Source organism: Patella vulgata, chromosome 2, assembly GCF_932274485.2.
Source record: "Patella vulgata chromosome 2, xgPatVulg1.2, whole genome shotgun sequence".
NCBI lineage: Eukaryota > Metazoa > Mollusca > Gastropoda > Patellidae > Patella > Patella vulgata.
This window is the reverse complement of record NC_065880.2, coordinates 84,425,491-84,446,083: the sequence shown is the minus strand read 5'-3', so window position 1 is coordinate 84,446,083 and position 20,593 is coordinate 84,425,491. Positions and strand designations below refer to the sequence as shown.

The 20,593-nt window shown below is 31.3% G+C and overlaps 1 protein-coding gene across 12 annotated transcripts in view; it reads left to right on the top strand.

The window, feature by feature from the left end:
* LOC126812099 (rab11 family-interacting protein 4A) overlaps nt 1-20,593 on the top strand; it is an 82,362-nt gene that overhangs the window by 44,035 nt on the left and 17,734 nt on the right. For 10 of the 12 annotated variants that reach the window (XR_008785938.1, XM_050538342.2, XM_050538341.2 and 7 more), the window contains exons 2-3: nt 13,826-13,931; nt 16,397-16,500. Coding sequence is in view for 11 of the 12 variants with exons in the window: in XM_050538342.2 (XP_050394299.1) it covers nt 13,826-13,931; nt 16,397-16,500 (210 nt within the window). In the remaining variant the exon portion in view is untranslated. Of the gene's footprint in view, nt 1-13,825; nt 13,932-16,396; nt 16,501-18,115; nt 18,254-20,023; nt 20,156-20,593 lie in introns of those variants that run through there. The other 2 variants (XM_050538344.2, XM_050538345.2) reach the window with 2 other exon arrangements.

Sequence of the window (20,593 nt, the reverse complement as noted above, 5' to 3'; positions counted from 1 at the left end):
CCATTCATAAATGAGTTATGTAACTTGCTTAAGGAATTTCATTGTTGATTTGCATGAGAGACTAGATAATCAGAACAATCACATGCCACTATAACTTTGGTAAGTATAGGCATGGCTATCCAGACACTTAAACAGTTGCAAATAGGTAATAGGACTGAGATAATGTTTTCATTGAAATATATCTCAGATTTCTTCTCTAATCAATCAAAATATCTGCCTTGTGGGTATTTCACCCCAAAAATATGTGTTTGTGGGTATGTCACCCCAAAATATCTTTTTGTGGGTATTTCACCCCAAAATATCTGTTTTGTAGGTATTTCACCCTAAAATATCTGTTTGTGGGTATTTCACCCTAAAATATCTTTCTTGTAGGTATTTCACCCCAAAATATCTGTTAGTTGGTATTTCACTCCAAAATATCTGTTAGTGGGTATTTCACCCCAAAATATCTGTTTTGTAGGTATTTCACCCTAAAATATCTGTTTGTGGGTATTTAATATGAAGATATCTGTTCATGAGTATTTGACCCCAAAATATTTGTTTGTGGGTATTTAACCCCAAATCTCTGTTAGGAGGGAAGCTATGTCACTGTCTCTTTCTAAATAACATTTCTAAGTTGACTCTTCACAACCTATTAATATATTTCTGTTGGATCAACATCTTGCAGGCAACAGAAATACTCGATAAAACGCTTGATGCTCGACAAATAAACAAACAAACATCTTCTCTTTATACTCACAAATATCAATTCTACAAATAAAACTATTTACAATATACATTCCTGGACAATCTTTGGTTTATTCAGATAGTCTCTTCATTCCAGTACATTACACTTCAATTTTCTCTCATATTGATAGAGAGAGAGAAAGAGAGAGAGAGATGGGGTTTAATGTCCACTCGACACAAACTAGGTCATTTCGGGACTACCATATGGTTTAATTTTTTTTCAATAATACGCTTGCGCGTAGGGGTCTTTAGCAGTGGGAGGAAACCATAGGACCCGGAGAAAACCCACGAGGTTAGACCGGCGACCCTACTCTTTGTCACATACAACCGGGGATTTGAAACCACGCCAGTTGACTCAATGACAAGCCTTATGATACAGTGCGCACGTGTCAACCATTCGGCCATCCAACGCCCCTCACTCATATTGAAGAAATATCCTAAGACTAAGAAATGAAATGAAATGTGGTTTAACGTCCTACTGTTCTGCTCCAACACGGCTAATGAAGATGGACATACGCCATACAGTGTGCTATGTGGGAAACTTTGCCTGGACAGCGGTGCTACAGTCTACTCTAGACAGCTGACCTTGTCAGGTCCTCCATACTGCACTATTGACAAGGGGAAACCATGTCGGAAATCCTGATGGCCGAATGGTTAACGCGTGCGTGTTGTATCATAAGATCTGGCATTGAGTCAACTGGCGTGGTTTCGATTCCCAGGTTGTACCTGACAAGGAGTAGGGTTGCCTGTCCAACCTCGTGAGTTTTCTCCAGGTTCTCCGTTTTCCTCCCACTGCTAAAGACCCCTACGCAAAAGCCATTTATTGAAATAAAATTGTATGATATCTTAGTTCCAAAATGACTTAGTTTGTCTCGAGTGGTTACTCTGCCCTTTTGTTGAACAGTCAACACAAGACCTACCGTAATGGATTATTATTGAATACAAATGTAGTATAATGTGCATTTATAAATTTTAATATCAATGTAACAAAGATTGTAGGAAGTTTGGTATCATTTAGTGCGTAAGGTTTTAGTTTAAACAGTGGACTATTATACATTTCAATAGATTATAAGTGTAATATACATATATGAGTTGTCATCTAAAATGTATACAACCGGTATATATCTATTATTACATATCAATAGATTATAAGTGTAATACATATACAAGTTATTATAATTATTATTATGTCATCTACAATGTATACAACCAGTGTATTAATCTATTAAACATACATTATGCAAGAGCTAAATCTGCCTATTGCAGGACTTTCTATAGACCTGATATGTTTTCTAAATTATTAATTAGACGTCTTGTCAAACCTTCAAAGGCTAATATCTTCGCTTGCAATAGTGATTTGAATGAAATTTTCAAATTATTCATTTTATATTATCTATTTTCGAATCTTAATCAAAATCTTACATAATGTATCTTTAATGCATACATGTATTTTATGACTAAAGGCTCATTTCATAATACATACAGATCCATTTATAATCAAAATATAATACATGTATAATAATAAGTCACGTTTTGTAACAGGGACATTCGTTATGTCATATAAAATGTAATAAAATGGGGTTTAACGTCCTACTCTTCTGCAACAACTGGGATAATGAAGACTGCCATATATCATACAGTGTGCCATGAGTGAAATATTGCCTGGATATTTTACACATTTCATTGAATGTACCTTGAAGACAAGGAGGTTTGGGTGGCTGAATGGTTTAATTCATGCACATTAGATCATAAGGTCTGTCATTGAGTCAAGTGGCATGGTTATACCCTGCTTGTACATGTATGTGACAAGGAGTAGGGCTGCCTGTCCAACCTCTCAGGTTTTCTCCAGGGCTTCCAGTTTCCTCCCAATGCAAGTGAAATATTTAAATAAAATTGAACCATGTCTTAGTCCTGATATGACTTAGATTGGGTCCAGTAGATGGATGTTAAACCCCTTGAAGACAGAAGATGTACCTCTGGGAGATTAAGGGGAGACTACTCTATTTAAAAATAAATTCATTTATTATACAAAGCAATTTATTACTTAAAAATTACTAATTTTCTAGTAATACATAAACTGTAATTCATTAATTGATTATTCTAATAATGTTAAAAAAAAATAATCTGATATTGATTTTGCACATGTTAATAGTTTGTTTCTGACTGGAGACTAAAGGGGAGCAATTCTAACTTCTCTCTGGGATCAGACCACAAACTATTTTGCAACCTTTAGTTAAGAAGTCAATTTCACTCAAAAACGAAGCATCGCAGAAACAAATTATTTATAGAATGTACCCATCAGCTTTGTAATTTTCATATTTTATCAGGGGTTGGGTACCCGAATGGTTAGCACATGCACGTTGTATCATAAGGTCGGTCATTGAATCAACTGGCGTGGTTTCGATTCCCAGCTTGTATGTGACAAGGAGTAGGGTGGCCTGTCCAACCTCGTGGTTTTCTCCAAGTGATATGGTTTCCTCATACCGCTAAAGACCCCTACTCGCAAACGAATTATTGAAATAAAATTTAACCATATGTTAGTCCCAAAATGACCTAGTTTGTGTGGAGTGGACGTTAAACCCCATTTCTCTCTCTTTCACTTTCATATTTAGATCGTAATCTTTAGTACTGATATTGCATGGTTCATGATGAGTTTAATTTTAAATAAAATCCAAGACTGTGATGAATTAACTCCTTACTGAAAGTACTGTCAATGGGTGGAAGAATCTCTGTACAGTGCATGCAAGATCTGATCTCAGTTTAATTTTAATTAAGTCCGATTTTTTTTGAAAGTTTGAAAAGAAATTAACACATTATATTTCAATTGTTGTGCTTGATATATATATTTATACATGTTAGCTTTATTGTAATTTGTGACAAATAGAGAATATTAAAAAAAAGCCTGGAATTCGTTCAAAGGATCATTGATAAAAGAAAAATTGTTATTTAACTTGATGATGCATTATTGCAGGTTAGTTTATAAATGTCTTATTGAGAAAAATGATGAAATTATCTTTTGTTTTTTAAAAAAAAAATAAAATGCTGACAATTTATTGTTTCAAATTCTCACCCTAACGTATCCAATTGAGTTTATCAGTTGAAAACAAGGAATTATCTTTTAGTTTTAGAATTTTTACAAGTTAATAAATGTCCCCTATTTAATCTGTATATTTAATAGAGATAGTGAAGTCATATTCAAAGGGAAATAGTTGTTGTTATAAATCTTAATTAATGTTATGTTTTGATTGTTATATTGTTTTTACTCATGGATGTACTATAAATGTAAGGTTGTTATTCATTATTGATCATTGCTTGATAAAGATACCTGTAAGAGTATTGAAACGTTGCATGTAATAAACTAAGAAGTAGTAAATCCATAAAGTTGTGTTATTATAAATGAAGTTAATAAATGTTTAATTTTGCATATACATATAAGTAGTGCTATATAAATGCATAATAATAATAAAGTATTCTCTAGAGATGATCAATTGATTTAATTAATGAAAATAACTTGTTAAAAATGATGAGAATTTCAATTAAAAGCTTATTGTGTCTACATGTTATTGTTTGATAGTATCCACCTGAGACATGTCATTGATTTCATTCAGTTCATTAGTAGAAAATTACTTGTTGTTTAAGGCCTAAAATGCCTACGAGTCAGTGTTTGAAATTTGCACCTGTACATGTAATTTTCCACTGTGAAATTAAACAATGAACTTTTTCATTGTTTTAGAATAAAAATGACAATGCCCAAAAGATACCTGGGTTGAAATCATCACCCTTCGAGATGCATCACTGATTATTTTAGTTCATCATTGGGAAATAACGTGTGAAAAACTAAAAAGTTTTCTTTTGTTTAAAATAAAGTCTTTATGTTATTGGTTTATCTAGTGAGGAACCCTCTAGTTAACTAACACTAAGGGATTTTAGTTCTGCCTGAAGGGTCACAGAGGGGCAAGGGGGATTAACTCTAGGGGGTTTTGGGTAATTATCTAATGTGTTAATGGGTCCACTTGCTCTTCTCACCTCCCTAGTTTAATGGACGCCCTTTTAATTTTGTTTTTGAGTGATGAAAAAAGTTGAGCATTTTATTGAATGTTTTAAAAAGAAAGATTTATTTGTTTCCTGTCACCTCCTTGCTTTGATCCATCATTTAATTCTGCATAAATTAGATAAAATTCTCACAAATTTATTTCAGGAGTTATAGAAACAATTAAAACATTTTATTACAGTAAAGTCTCATGGCTTACACTCTGAGCCATAAAGCATGGAAATTAGTTGACCGCTTTTTGATCACACAGACGTGAACTTCCAATTTGCCATTAATTTCTGCATTAAATCAAGAAAATTCACATAATTTTATTTCCAGAATTACAGAGAGTATGAACATATTTTATAACAGTTAATTATTTAGACTATAGTCTGAGAAAAGAGAGAGAAATGGGGTTTAACGTCCACTCGACACAAACTAGGTCATTTCGGGATTAACACATGGTTCAATTTTATTTCAATAATACACTTGTGCGTAGGGGTCTTTAGCAGTGGGAGGACCCGGAGAAAACCTAGAGGTTGGAAAGTCTGAGAAAGATGTAGTCATACTAAACTTATGCTGCCTGTCTACAGTTAGCTCCGCTTGAGAACAAACACTAAGCTAGTTGACTGACATTTTATGTCCTAAATCGACAATTTTATTCAAAAACACTATGCATATTTTGTTAAAGTTGAGAAGTATATATTCTGCTTTCTTTTAAAAAAATTGAAAAGGTTTAATTATTAGTCTTTTTATGCATAACAGATGTGAACCGGATTAGGACCACATTACTAAACAGAAGCATGGAAGGGAACATTTCTGGAGTGTTAAACATACATTATGCAAGAGCTAAATCATAACCAACTCTCGATGCCATCGCTAGCCTGCGATATTTAGCAGATTGGAATACATTTTTTTGAAAAATAATAAAACGTAAAAATGGATAATCGAGACTTGTTTTTTTATTGTACTGACTTTAGTAATGATGATCAAGGCTAGCCTAAAATTCAAAAGCTAATAGCTCAGTTTAGAGTGGAGCAATTTGACTTAAATTTTCAGCGTATTCTGTTTACGTCATCTACGTTTTACCTATTTTAAATAGAGGCAGATTATTTTCTATTATTGTCTTTCATTTGAATGCTAAAGCCGGGGTTGGATGGCCGAATGGTTAGCGTGTGCGCGTTGTATCATAAGGTCTGTCATTGAGTCAGCTGGCGTGGTTTTGATTCCCCGGTTGTACGTGACAAGCAAATTATTGAAATAAAATTGAACCATATGATAGTCCCGAAATGACCTGGTTTGTGTTGAATGGATGTTAAACCCCATCTCTCTCTCTAGAATGAGAAAATTTGTTGAGGTATGAATTGTAACTGATACAGTATTATTTTATATTAATACGTGTAGCAGGGATTAAACACACATAACGATAATAATGTCAAATCGTATCAAATAAAATAATACATAAATAAAAACTATAATGGATATCATTATTCTAAAATATAAATTCTTGTTTATAAAACTAAAACTATAAAACACAGATTGTTTACGCAAAAGATTGTAAATATAAATGAGTTTTAAGAAAAGATTTAAAAGTTGATGAGTTTATAACCCTTTACTCTTCTGTAAAAGCCTTTAAATTGCACAAAGAAAGTTATTCGTTTTCTGTATAATAAAGTTTTTAAGTTTCTTTAATAATTATAAAGTGTATTATGTGAAGTAGTTGTCTTTGAATTCGAGAAATTAAAAGGAATAAAAAAACGAAGTGATCTTCAGTAAGTCACTGAAATTCATAAATAATTGAATGTACCAGCTTTAAGCTTTTGTAAAGATTGCTTTAAGAATTGTTTAGTCTTTAATGTAGACACTGAATGTATATATGCAACTACAATATAGTTTATATTTTCCAGAAAAAAGAAAATTTGAGATAAAATCCACAATTTTCTTTAATTAAATTCAAATTGTTTCGGAAAGGTTAGGAATATTTATAACAAAACACAACACAAGGTACAATATATGGTTATAACTACTTCTCTGTTATATATTAACAAGATTTCGTAACACATACACGTCACGTTTTCAAGTTAATCTGTATGTGTTACGAAATGTTGATATTAAATAATAGAAAAGTAGTTTGTCCATATACATGTGTATACCTTATGTTGTGTTTTGTTATGAATACTTGATTGTGTTTCTAGATGTCATTTAAAGAATTGATGTTAGGAATATGTAATTGTAAAGATATAAACAATTTTACACTCTTTGTGTATCTCAGGATGGGGCATGGATGGCTGAATGGTTAGCGCGCTGTATCATAAGCCTGTCATTGAGTCAACTGGCGTGGTTTTGAATCCCCAGTTGTACGTGACAAAGAGTAGGGTTGCCTGTCCAACCTCATGGGTTTTCTCTGGGTTCTCCGGTTTCCTCCCACTGCTAAAGACCCCTACTCGCAAGTGAAATATTGAAAAAAAATTAAAACCATATGTTAGTCCCGAAATGACCTAGTCTGTGTCGAGTGGAAGCTAAACCCCATTTCTCTCTCTCTCTTTGTGTATCTCACATTTGATTTGGATGAAAACATTTGTTAGTTAGTTGTATTTTACGTCCGCTTCCACCGAGGTGACCTTAAATCCAATTATTGGTGGTAGTGGAAGCTGTGTGCATCACTTCACGTTAGTAGTTTTTTTTTATGAAGATAAATAAAGGATTTATTTTAATACGTCAATTAACATCTACCTGACTGGGTTAATCACCCTAATTAACCATTAAACTTCTGATTAGAGGGTGGGCTAATTAAAAAAATTCACAACTACTTATCACTTAAAAGCTTTTGAATCTGTTTCAATCAACTGTTATGATGTCATATTCAGTCAGTCAACAGGTTTTATTTAATTGTCTCTAGACATAGTAAATAGAATTTAACTTACCTGTATTTATGGTATTAAAGACCCAAGTAATTAACTTTTGACCTAATTAGGGGAGGGGATGGGTGGGAGGGGGGCTAAAATAAAATTCACCACTACTTTAATAACTTAAAAAGTTTGAATCAACTTTAAATGCATCATTTACCAGAAGATTTCATTGTTTCTAAACTTCTGTCTTCATTAGCCCAGTTGGAACAGAACAGTAGGACGTTAAATCCCATTTCATTTCGTTTCAAAACTTAAGAAAAGATTTATATCAATAACGACCCTTATTAACTCTCTACCTACTAATTAGGGTGTCGGCTCATTGTATTTTCTCAACTGCTTTGTTCACTTAATATTTTTAGATTTCTACTTCATTAAAATTAAATCTCCAACATTCCAGAATGAAGGCTAAATATAGAGGTTTATAAAACTTGTCTGCGATACTACTTCGGTGAAAGCGGACATTAAATAAAGCTATTTAACACACACACACACACACGCATAAAGTCCGTGAATTTATACATTTATCTAAAAATGAAATGAAATAAAATGGGGTTTAATGTCTTACTGTTCTGCTCCAACTGGGCTAATGAACACGGGCATACTCCATGCAGTGTCCAATGAGGGAAATTTTGCCCGGACAGCGGCACTGTGGCCTACATCATACAAGGCAAGCATATTATTATGAAATGGTAATGCATTGAAAGTGACACAAACTATTAAATTTACTTACATGCACAATCAAAGATAGTTTAGTCTCCAAACTTTTCAAATCAAATAGTTTGAACTTAAAGATGTATTAAATGTAAATTAATTGAAATTTGTGCATATTTTAGCATTGTGCAATTTTTCCACCTTTGCCCTTTTAAACCATGCAAATTTTATAGTGTATCATAATAGTTAGAATTTCTGAGAAACCAGCACCTGTATATCAATTAATTATTTTAATTAGTGAGCTGGCTAATTAAAATATCACAGGTGCTTGCTTTTAATTAATGATTTTATAGTCTTAACAATATGAGATGTACATTTAACTGCTTTAAGTGTTTGATTTTAAGTTGTTAGACCGTCTTGATATGGATCAATAAAAGAATTGTCAATTTCGTAGGAGTTTGTGCTTATCCCATCACTAATCTAAAAAAATGTCAGCATATCAACCTCATTCAACACTTTATATGGATAGAACTCAAAGGGTTTTTTCTTGTCCTTTAAGAGGGGGCTTTGGTGGCTGAATGGTGAACTTGTATGCATTTCATCAAAAGGTTCGCATTGTGTCAAATGGTGTGGTTTCTATTCCCTGCTTGTACCTTCCGAAATGACCTAGTTAGTGTCCAATGAACTTTAAACCCTCTCTCTCTCTTTTTCTCTCTCTCAGAATATCAAGATTAAAGACTGACTGAAGGTGAAGGATATTGTCATTAACAATGTTTTAAATAGAAAACCTGTGCCATGGTGTTGGATTCCATTTTGAATGCTTATGTACAAGTATAAAAGAGATTGTTAATATTGTTGAGCTTTTAAATTTTGATAAATATTTTTAAAGACTTAAAAGGGGATATTGGTTTAGTTGACAAATCTTTACTCAAAAATTTCAAAACTAGATCTTTTGAAGACTAAAGGAGCATAACTCTGTGTAAGATTAGGATACAGACCACTAAACTTTTTCTCATTGGATTGAAGGGTAAATCTTGTCGCTTTGCCTGGCTCTTAGCTTTTCCCCAGGTTGGGCAGCATGTGTGTTTGCCTTCCACCAAAGTTTGTGTTTGACAATGGACATTTTTTATGAATGATAAAATGAACCTGGTAAATGTGACAGGTGTAATTATAATGTAACACCTGTAGATTTCAGGTAAATTGATTGTCATTATATCTTGTTTACACAGGTAATTACTGCAATTAGAACTATAGCCTTATAAATTATCTTGTGTATTGTCTTCTGATTGCAAATTCTAGACATTTTAATTTACACCTTCTTCAAATCCTTAAAATTTTTTGTATTTACAATGTACTTACCTTTACATACATGTACATATGCATAGTTACATGTACACAATATAATCAATATAGAATCCCATCCCATCAGGAGCCCCCAAATTAGTTTTTAAAAACATTTGTACCATAAATACATATGTAATTTATTTATCTACCATATTAACAGATGGATTGTATTGGTGTTAGTGTGACTGGCAATGGCCAGAATATACCTCCCCTCCCTTTTCACTGTTGACACAAGAGCCCCACCCAGTGACATATTAGACAGGTACCCCATCAAGCTTAATCTGGACCTGACAATACATACTATACTAAATCTTTAATCCATTAACAAATAACATTAAGAAACATTTACTGCCATTTGTCAATTTGAAATTGACATTAATCCCCATTTCATCTACAGATTGGATTAAATATTTTGTATATGTATATAGCTAGATAATTAATGATGTCATTATTATATCATAAATTGAAAGTAGATCCATATAAGTTATAACAATACAACCAGATATACATTATTTATTGTATATTTCATTAGCCCAGTCGGTGCAGAACAATAGGATGTTAAACCCCATATGTATAGCCAGATAATTAAAGGTGTAATTAGGATGTCATAAATTGAAAGTAGAACCATATACATTGTATATTACATATAAGTAATAAAAATACAACTAGATATACATTATTTATTGTTTATTTCATTAGCCCAGTCGGTGCAGAACAGTAGGATGTTAAACCCCATTTGTATATTGAAACCTATAGTACAGGACATTGTATAACTTATATTGTTTACTGGTTACCATCTTCATTAGTCCAGTCGATGCTGAACAGTAGAACGTTAAACCCTATTTAGTATATTTAACCCTATAATACCTGTTAGTGCCATGTGTATATGTAAACCTATAATCCCTGTTAGTGCCATGTGTCATCTGTTGATTGGTTTATACATATTTAATCCATATCTTTATACATGTATGTAATCCTTGAGTGGCATAAGAGAATACTTGTTGAAATGTTGTGCTATATGTGTATAAACCACTGATTGTCATATGAAATCCACATGGTTATCATGTAGTTTATGTTAAACAATGTCATACAGAGTCATATTAGTATTGGTGTGTTAAAACAATATACACTTCGGGTGTTGGTTTATATGATACATGTAGGTGCTCGAAGATAAGATTAAACTCAAACTTAGTTGTGAATTGAGTCGGGAGGGGGTTGCAAGGGCCTGGGAAATTTAAGGAACCTTGTTTCTTATTTTTACAGACTATTAAACCTTAAGCTCATCAACTGAGTATCAAATTTAAAAAAAAATCCTAATGTTGGGTACTTCAATTCACATCCTTGTCTATACATTGCCTTTAGTATGTCTGTATCTTGTCCATGAAATGTGTCATCTTTGGTTGTTAAACATCTACTTCCACAGTAGTGATATCTTGAGACAAGATCTAGAAGAAGTTGAAATTTTCTCCTCTCTTTTTGAATATGATTTTGCAACAGTTCCATTTGCTATAGATTTGTTTAGTATGAAAGAATATGTCTGTTGACATTGTGATTTTAATGATTAGTCTGTCTGATAGTGCCATATGTCACCCAATGATTTTATTGTTGTATATTGTACATCAGTATGGTAATTGGTGCCGGGGTCATATTAGCAATGTGTCGAATAGACTATATTCAATATACTTTAATCAGTGATGGTCATATTGCTGTTTCACCAAATGATTTTGTTATTGTATATTTAGCAATGTGTCAAATAGACTATAGTCAATATACTTCAATCAATGTTGGTCATATGTTACCAAATGATTTTATTATTGTATATTTTACAACTGTATGGTGCCCGGGTCATATTAGCAATGTGTCGAATAGACATATAGTCAATATACTTCAATCAGTGATGTTCATATTGTTGTTTCACCAATATGTCTCCATATTTTACATGTACGGGCAATAGATTCTTTATTGTTTTTTTATAAGATTGGATATTCATTACAATTTGTTTAATGTCCATTTTGTACACTCTTTAAAATCAAATTTCCTTGGAATAATGCTAAATTATCTTATTTTGGAATAATATAGATTTATCAGTTAATGGCAGTTAATTTTATTTGTCTATTTGTGAAAAAAGAAAACTAATTAAAAAATAAAGAAATAGATATGCAATATAGAATCATTTTGTATATTCTAAATTTTTAGGAGATAAAGTATTACTGAGTCAATGACTTCACTCCAATTAATATAGTGACATTGGCATTTTGAGAATATTAGCTGATTAATAGTTTCTGATATTAAATTTGCGGATGACTACACTCATATCACATGTTTTTGCGTTTCAATACTTTCACCTGCATCAACCAAACTTTCTGATTGATTTTGTACCTTCAGACATTTATTCTTTACAGAGAACATGTATAAAAATGTAATATCAACTGCTGTTTTACCGTAAAATGTAATGATAATGAAATTTATTTTTAAATAAATCAAAAGCTTATTTTTAGAAATGAACTATTCCTTAGTGGATTTATATAAGCTCTGGTTTGTTTTCAGATCCCATAATTGAAAATTGTATCTTTATAATATGTAAAATATTGAATAAATATTGTTAGAAAAAAAACCCCAAAAAACTATTCCTTATTAATTCCTTTAAAGGTATTTTATTTTAGTAGAAAAACATTCTGTAGAAATACATGTAGTGTTCTCTAGACAATATTATTACAGTGCATTGATTAAAACAGGTATAACGTGTGGCAAACGTCTGAAAAGGGCGTGATATATCGTCTTTAGAAAGTCTGCTAAAGGGTTAAAAGATACTTTCTACACTATTCTTCCCACTTTGTCTTTCACACTAAAAATATCATCACACATTACTAATTAAAAATATTTTGGTATGATCAAAGGGCTAGTTGTGAAAAGATGAAATAATATTATTATAATTTGAGGTTAAAAAGTGTGACACACACTTATAATCCTCTAAACTAAGCTTTGTCTATGATTACATCTTGGTTAAATCACACTTATGTTGGTCGTCACCGCCTTGGTTAAATCACACTTAACATGGTTGTCACCGCCTTGGTTAAATCGCACTTTTTTTATATATTTAAACAATATTTTTATTCACAGGGTACCGAAACAAGCCAAAGACTTCCCAAAAGCAAGATACATAAATGATATAAACATATATTATAATTATCAATATACATGTATATGGAGTATTAAAGTACATATATGATAAGATTGGCTTGTTTTGGTATCCCTTCCCGTAAATAAAATATTGTTTCAAAAAAAAAAAAAAAATATAATAAAAATGATGCAATTTACAATCTTCACTATTTAAAATAATATTGACACATACACTCCATTCTTCGTTCGTTCTCTTGTATGGTTTTCGTTCTCTTGTATGGTTTTACATCAACTTCCACCTTGGGTGATATCAAGACAATACACTCAAATCTCTAGAATAATATCTTTTAACAGATAATCCTAAATACATCAAAATAACATTGACGTATGTACCCAACTCCCTAAAATAATATTCGTTATGGATCCCTCAGACGATATAATCCCTTTTTAATCCTTTTAGTAAGTGATGGAGCCTTCATCCTATTGAAAGTTTTAACCATGGAATAATATTTAATTCCAATTCAAATATTTTTTGTGGCATTAGTGTTCTGTCATCTGATGGTGATATTGAAGACAAAGCTTCATTATTTGGAAGGATAGTCTTGTGTCACACTTCCTATCTTCCAATTAAAACAATATTTTTTCATGTTTTAACGACAAGATCGTTGTCTCAAGAAACCCAATTCATTGATTTCTTCTAATAGAATAAACTTATAATTATAGATACACCATTTTTGTATATTAACAGCATATGCAAGATATAATACCTTTGAAATTTGTACATTTTAGTAATGTTATTGAAATGTACAATTTACATGGAGATGAATTTATAAAAGCTATGGCTTGTTTTCAGATCCACAGTATCAGTATTGTAAATAATCATGATATAAAAGAAATAAAATGTTATTTAAACCAATTCTTCTTAAGTTCCATATTATGTTTTTGTGTTTATTCCATGCATTAATTGCTAAATGCCGCTCAAAGGAGAGATTCTTCTTAACAGTGATGATTTCATTGAATTTATTTTGTTTCATTTATTTTTCAGGCTGTAACTGGTATAATAAATTTTCTCGACCCCGATGCTAAAGGTGTGATAAATTTTGATGATTTTTGTGAAGGTGTACAACAAATACAAGATTTACAAAGCCAAGGTAAGAATATATTATGGATACAATGACATATATCAATTTCTTGGGAGTTTCTTCATTCATTTTTAGCCTTTTTTTATTAAACCATATTTTATTTTAGGGATACCAAAAAAGGCCTTTGGCTTATATAGAGGTTAATAATTCTTGGATTGTTCTTTCGCCACTATTACTTTAAAGTAAACTCATTCCAAATGATATTCATTTGACACCCCAAAAACAACATTTCTTTATTATACATGTGCATGTATTGTGCATGTATTTTTTTTCTCTTCACATCTCAAATCTTGAAGACTAAAGGGGGACAACTCTCAGCTGTTCTGTTTCTTTTGTGCACATCTGTAAACATCACAAGAAATAACCTGCAGAAAGAACTTGTTATTTCTAATAGAAACATTTACTTTTTGCCAACTTTTAGTCTCACTTAATTTTTTAATCCTATCTTGGTTAAGAGCTCTTATAATAATGATGTATTCGAAGTTTGACATTGGATAAGCAGCAATAAACATTGTCTATTTAGAAGTGGGAAAGTTTAATTTTTGCTTCCACATGTACATAATTATAGAATGTTATTTCCCAATGTTATTCTCTAAACTTAATGGGTTTTAAAATACAACTAACATCAATTATTATTCAACAATTGTGTTTTTTTTTATTTGAAAGAAAGAATTATTGTTTTAAATCAGTCTGTAGGCCTTTTTTTTTTAAACAACAACCTTTATTTACCAAAAATATAGCTACAATCATTAATGGATAAAAAAATATATACAATGCAATATACAATTTAATATTATAGTATTTATCTACATTTCCATAGTCAATAATCTGTATACAATATCTATCATCAATTATTATTCAACAGTTGTGTTGTTTTTTTTAACTATTTGAAAGACAGAAATATTGTTATAAATCAGTCTGTACAGTGTGTAGGCCTGTTTAATCATCAAAAACAAGAAGTTTTAAATTTTACACTTATGGCCAGACTTTCAAATTGAATTTTCTTTTTATTGACTTTAGTGATTTTAACATTTAATATAAATTTTACTCGACAATGATAAAAACTTGTAATTTCATTATGAGAGATTTAAACACTTTAAATGGTCGTAAAAATTAAAATACTGAAGATCAAAGGCAAGAAGGATTGAATGATTATAGCACTTAACTGCACATCTGTGAAATAAAATTGATTTTGGAGAAAATTTAACCCCATTTACTGTTAATCTCATAAAGTTTGAGCAAGTTTGAGTTTAGTAATTTATTGTTTGTCTTGTAATAAGCCGAGCAGGTATTGACCTGTAATCAGGGAATTAAAAAATAGAGCAGGGATTAAGACTTTGAGGATAGAGTAAAAGCCATCATGTTAGAAACAATGAGGTCTCAAGCCTTTACTTAACAGTCTATCAGCTTTACACAATCAACTGGTATACAGAGGTGATTACAATTAACAACTGGTGTTATGTAAACTCTTCTACCATTGGTCTGTATAATCAGTGAGTTGTGTTCTCATTGGTTAATGAGTTGAGTAACAGGTGCCCCTCACTGTGTTTTGAATGAATGGAGGAGGAGGCTGGCACCCTACTGAATGTCATATATACCAGACCCATGTGTTCATCCAAAGTATTCCAAATGTCAAAATGTGTCGGTGTTCAGCTTGTCAGGTTATGCGCTTCTTCAAGAAGATTTTGAGAGTGTTTCTGCGGTTTTTGAAAGATGGGAAAAATGTTGAGAAATTTACTATTATTAGTGTATATGACATCCTTCAAGGTAATAATTATTTATGGATGATTCTTGTGTGGATTTCAGTTAATCTACATGTATATAGTTTCTGATCCCATTGTTTGATCTTTGGATAATAGCACTGAGCAGTGGTCGCATCAAATGCTGATTTTACCGGTGGAATATTCTGAATATTTGAGTGAGAACTTAATTGACCATGACAATAAACTTGTATATTGTGTAGATCACTATTTGTCTGTTGAATTAATAGGAAATATTGTTTTTTAACTATAGATGACTTAACAGTAAAATTGTGTTCAGTGTTTATTTTACCACTGCTGTCAGTCAATATTTACTATCAGTGCAACAGTTGAATGAGATGAGTAAAGGGAGATAACCATGTTCTTAACAACTTGTCAGCTTAACATTCACAGGCTGTTGTGTTGTGAAAATGTTAAATGAAAATCATTGTTTACACACATTATCTAAAGATGTGTGCTGTACATCAGAGCTAAAACATGATATATTTTAAACTGAACTCTTAGTTCTACTCTGTAAGCTTGAATCATGTCATTTGACATAATTTGATTTTTCCATATACATCAGAATTCATATTCAAGGGAGGCAAATAAGATGTAAACAAATTAAAGCTTGAATTTACGTCAGTCAAAATTAATATTCAAGGGAGGTAAATGAGATGTTAACAAATTTAAATCTTGAATGAAATATTCAATAATATGTTGTTTTTATTGCAGTACAATCGTCGTTTAATGGTGGTAGTGGTTCTTTAAGAAGGGGTTGTAGTGAAGACACTCTGGTTCCAGCAGACTGTATAGCACATATTTCACCAATAGTGGAGGTAAACCTTTTTACTTACTGAATCAATACGCTCAGAAAAAATAGGATACAACCTACATACATACACTGACTGTCTGGTTTATAATTGCTCCACAATTCAGTCTTGGGAAAAGTTATATTGGTGTTCAATTATAGTTGAAGCTTAGTGGTCTATAATATTTCTGACGCTATCATAAACTGCCTTTACACACACTGTAGTCTTAAACATCCGTCATCATCCTCAGCTTTGTTAAATTGTGTTTAAAACACACCTTCATCTTTCTGTAGTCGTGAGGGGCGGAGATTGGGAGGGGCCTCATATGGAAAAGTCTAGGTCCTCTCTCTCTTTAAAACTGGCACTGTGGGTGTTGGTTCATTCTTCAATACATGTACCAAAAAAGGAGAAATGGGGTTTAACATCCCGTCGACACAAACTAAGTAAAAAAAACACAAGGTTGGACAGGCGACCGGGGAATCAACCACGTAAGTTGACTCAATGACAGACCTTATGATACAATGCGCATGCTAATCATTCGGTCTTAAGCATTAATATTTAATAATTCAATCAATCATTTAAACTGACAACTTAAATAAATGATTCATTTATAAATAATTTATCCCACGTCAAGAGCAATTTATCCAATGAGGTCAAGAAAGGTGAATTAAATTTATTGTATTCTCATGCTACGAGTTTGTCTATGTAACTTGGGTCTTGATAGCCTTTTTTAAAACGACTAGACCCCTTTGGTTGGGCCACGAACACACCCATTTTCAGTAGTTTTTATTTGTTCATTTACTTTGTGAGGTGACGTCAAGGCTTCTCTTTAGATTGAATGTCTTTACATGTACATACACACAGAGACATGAAATAACTGATTTTGATTTGCCGTATCCTTAATTTTTCAAAACAAAAGCATAATCATAACTCCCTACCAGTTAAAAGGGTTAAGCATGTGTTACTAATTGTAAATATTTTCTTAAATATTGATAAAATTATTGACGAAATATGAATCACGTCACAGCTGTTACAAACCTGTTTACAACTTTGCTAATAAAATCTCCGCCATTAAAATATAGTTCTACAAACATGCTTGGTATTTATTGATTTTTATAAAAGTTAGATTGACCAGATATGAAATGAAATGGGGTTTAATAACGTCCTACTGTTCTGCTATGAACAGTTAAGAACGAAAATCTTATTTTACATGCTTTCGTAAATTAAAGCGAATATAATTGAATTATATTTGGTATTGACTTTTTTGAAGAAATAATTAAAAGTAAAGTAATAAATTTTTCAAATGTAAACAACTAAGTTTACAAAAGGCTAAACATAAAATCTGTTTTTATAAGAAATGGCATACATATACATGTCGATCTTTATTCAAATTTTTAAAATCTAGTGATCAATGCAAATAACCTTGTGACGAAACTACTATGCAGAACTACATAATTATTGGCATTTATAAATAGATAATTATTTGATGTAACTTAGTGCAAGTACGTTTTTATTATCTGCGAACCATGGAGACATAAAAACAAATGTTAACGTCATAAACGTTATATAAGCAGTCAATATATTCTGATATAGTTAGTTAGGTATTAATACACCAGATGACGGAGATTGGGGGACTATTTAATGATTAGTCATAATATATCATAATATATAGAAACTTGTCACTTAATGTGGGTAGATAGAATAATTGATACACATAATTTCACTGGATTCCAAACCCACAGGATATTTTCTAATTATGAGATACTTACTGGATCAAGAGGTAAGATTTTCTTTCGACGTTATATTAACTTTTATGAAATAGGTATATATAAAATCGGGCCAGTAAATATTAAAATGTGACTAGTAAATATTTGAAAAGTTGCATTTGGGAATTTGATTTTATAGATTTGGAAAAAAGCAGAAAATGTGACGATTTTTGAAATAAGTATATATACAATCATGTCAGTAAATATTAAAATGTTACTATTAAAAAGTCTGGGAAAGTTGCATTTAGAAAAATCAGTCTGAGGTTAGTTTCTTTTTTGCAACACTTTCGAGTTGAAATCTCATTTTATAGATTTAGATTTTGTGTTTCTAATTGCAAATCTAAGAAAAGTTGCATTAAAAAATTAAAAAGAAGAGACTAGGGTGGTTTAAACATGGTTATCATTAATTATTTGTATTATCAGTGAGTAGGGATTTTCAAGTAGGGTCACTATAGGAGAGCTATTTTAATTAGAGTCATAGCTCATTTAGTAACAAATATCCGTCTTACATAAAACAAATTGTTTATTCATGGCTAAGTGTCAGGTCTGTTGCTTCTCCCCACTGTGAGAACCTTCACCCAATAGTCTACAGTAGGGGTCCATAGTTACATAATATTAGATACACTTACATAATTTATCTAAAACTGATACACAGTTCCTATTTATTCCTGATTACATATTCATAACCTGGAATCATTAGATTGGTGGGTAACCAAGGGTAACTGGAGTTTTATGAATGTAGTCAAATTTTAATGAAGGTCATTGTATTGCATCAACAATAGTCATTAATTAATTAGGGTTGATTTGTAAATCATTATTGGAGCATTTTTAGATTTTTATAAACTATAATTCAATATTTCCATTTGCTATTTAATTTCTTTTAGTGTACTTTAATTTCATTATTAGTTTCAATTGACATAAAAATTGATACCAAATTATTAGTAGGTCTTATAAAATTATCATTATCTCGAATAGACATAGTTTTAATCCAGATTTCCTTGTGGACCTTGATATATTAGATGAAAGGATTAGATACTAAGCATAGATAACAAGTTTGATCTAAATATTGTGGATCTGATATTTAGGGTAGCTTTATAAGATTAAACCATAGTAGTGGATTATCTCAGTGATATACATTTCGATTTACAGATAAACATATTAAAAATTAGAAACTGTATTGTGTCTGATCTTGCATATTGTCAGGCCGTAATGACATAATTTATTCATAGGCATGTTCATGAACCAAGTATGGTGGCTTCAGGATACAAATATATCTGCTCCCGGTCTTTAAATGATCCTAATAAAATCATTTACTTAAGCAAAATCATTTACTTAAATATTGAGCGTAATAAAATCTTTTACTTAAATTTTGATCCTAATAAAATCTTTTAATAAAATTTTGATCCAAATAAAATCATTTAATAAAATTGGGATCCAAATAAAATCACTTACTTAATTTTTTATCCTAATATAATCAAATACTTATTGTTTAAATGCAATGGAAAGTTGATTGTGATTTTTAATTTTAAATATAACACCTGAGAGACTAATTAATTTATGATAAACAACAAAGTCCTACCTGGCATTATTTCTCTATTATCAAAGAGTATACATGTAATATTGATTATTGATGTGTCGTATATAAAGCCTGGTTGTAAAATAAATCTATAAAATAACAGATGAAACCCTGCTGAACTTTATTCAAAGGTTTTTAATTGTTCTCCCAATGGCTCTCCATAGCTGATTTTATGTATGTAAAGGTAGCAGGCTTCACACCTGAGTTATTTTGTGGTTGTGCCCTCGAGAGGTCAACTCGACAACTGCGTCAAGCAGCAGCAGACGTAAACAGTCAGCCATATTACTTGTTGACGATCTCATTTGTTCAATACAGTTGAAGCAATATGGATGATTGGGAAGTTAGTATTTTTCTTATTGATTGTTTTGTTTTTTAACTCTATGTTGTTACTATAGTTACGGTGATTGGAATGTGGATGTTGTCGATTTATATAAATAATTTAGTCGGTATTAGGTCGATGGTAGGCGTTAAATATAGGATGTATTATTTAACAAACAAGTATGAAAATGGTTGGTATTTTTTTGCTTTATTTTAAATTACGTTTCTTGAGGCATTTCAACAATTCCGACAATATTTGATTATGTTCTATCATAACAGGGTTGTTTGCATAAATTTGTAATTTTTTGAATATTCAATATTTCTGATAAAAGTTGTGACAACTTTTTTTCCCATCTCCTCACTTTGCTTCTTAGTTTTCTGTTTTGACCAAGTCACTAGGGAAATATTGAGAATTAGTCAATAGAACAAAGAGATAAAAGACTTCATCTTGGAAAAAGTT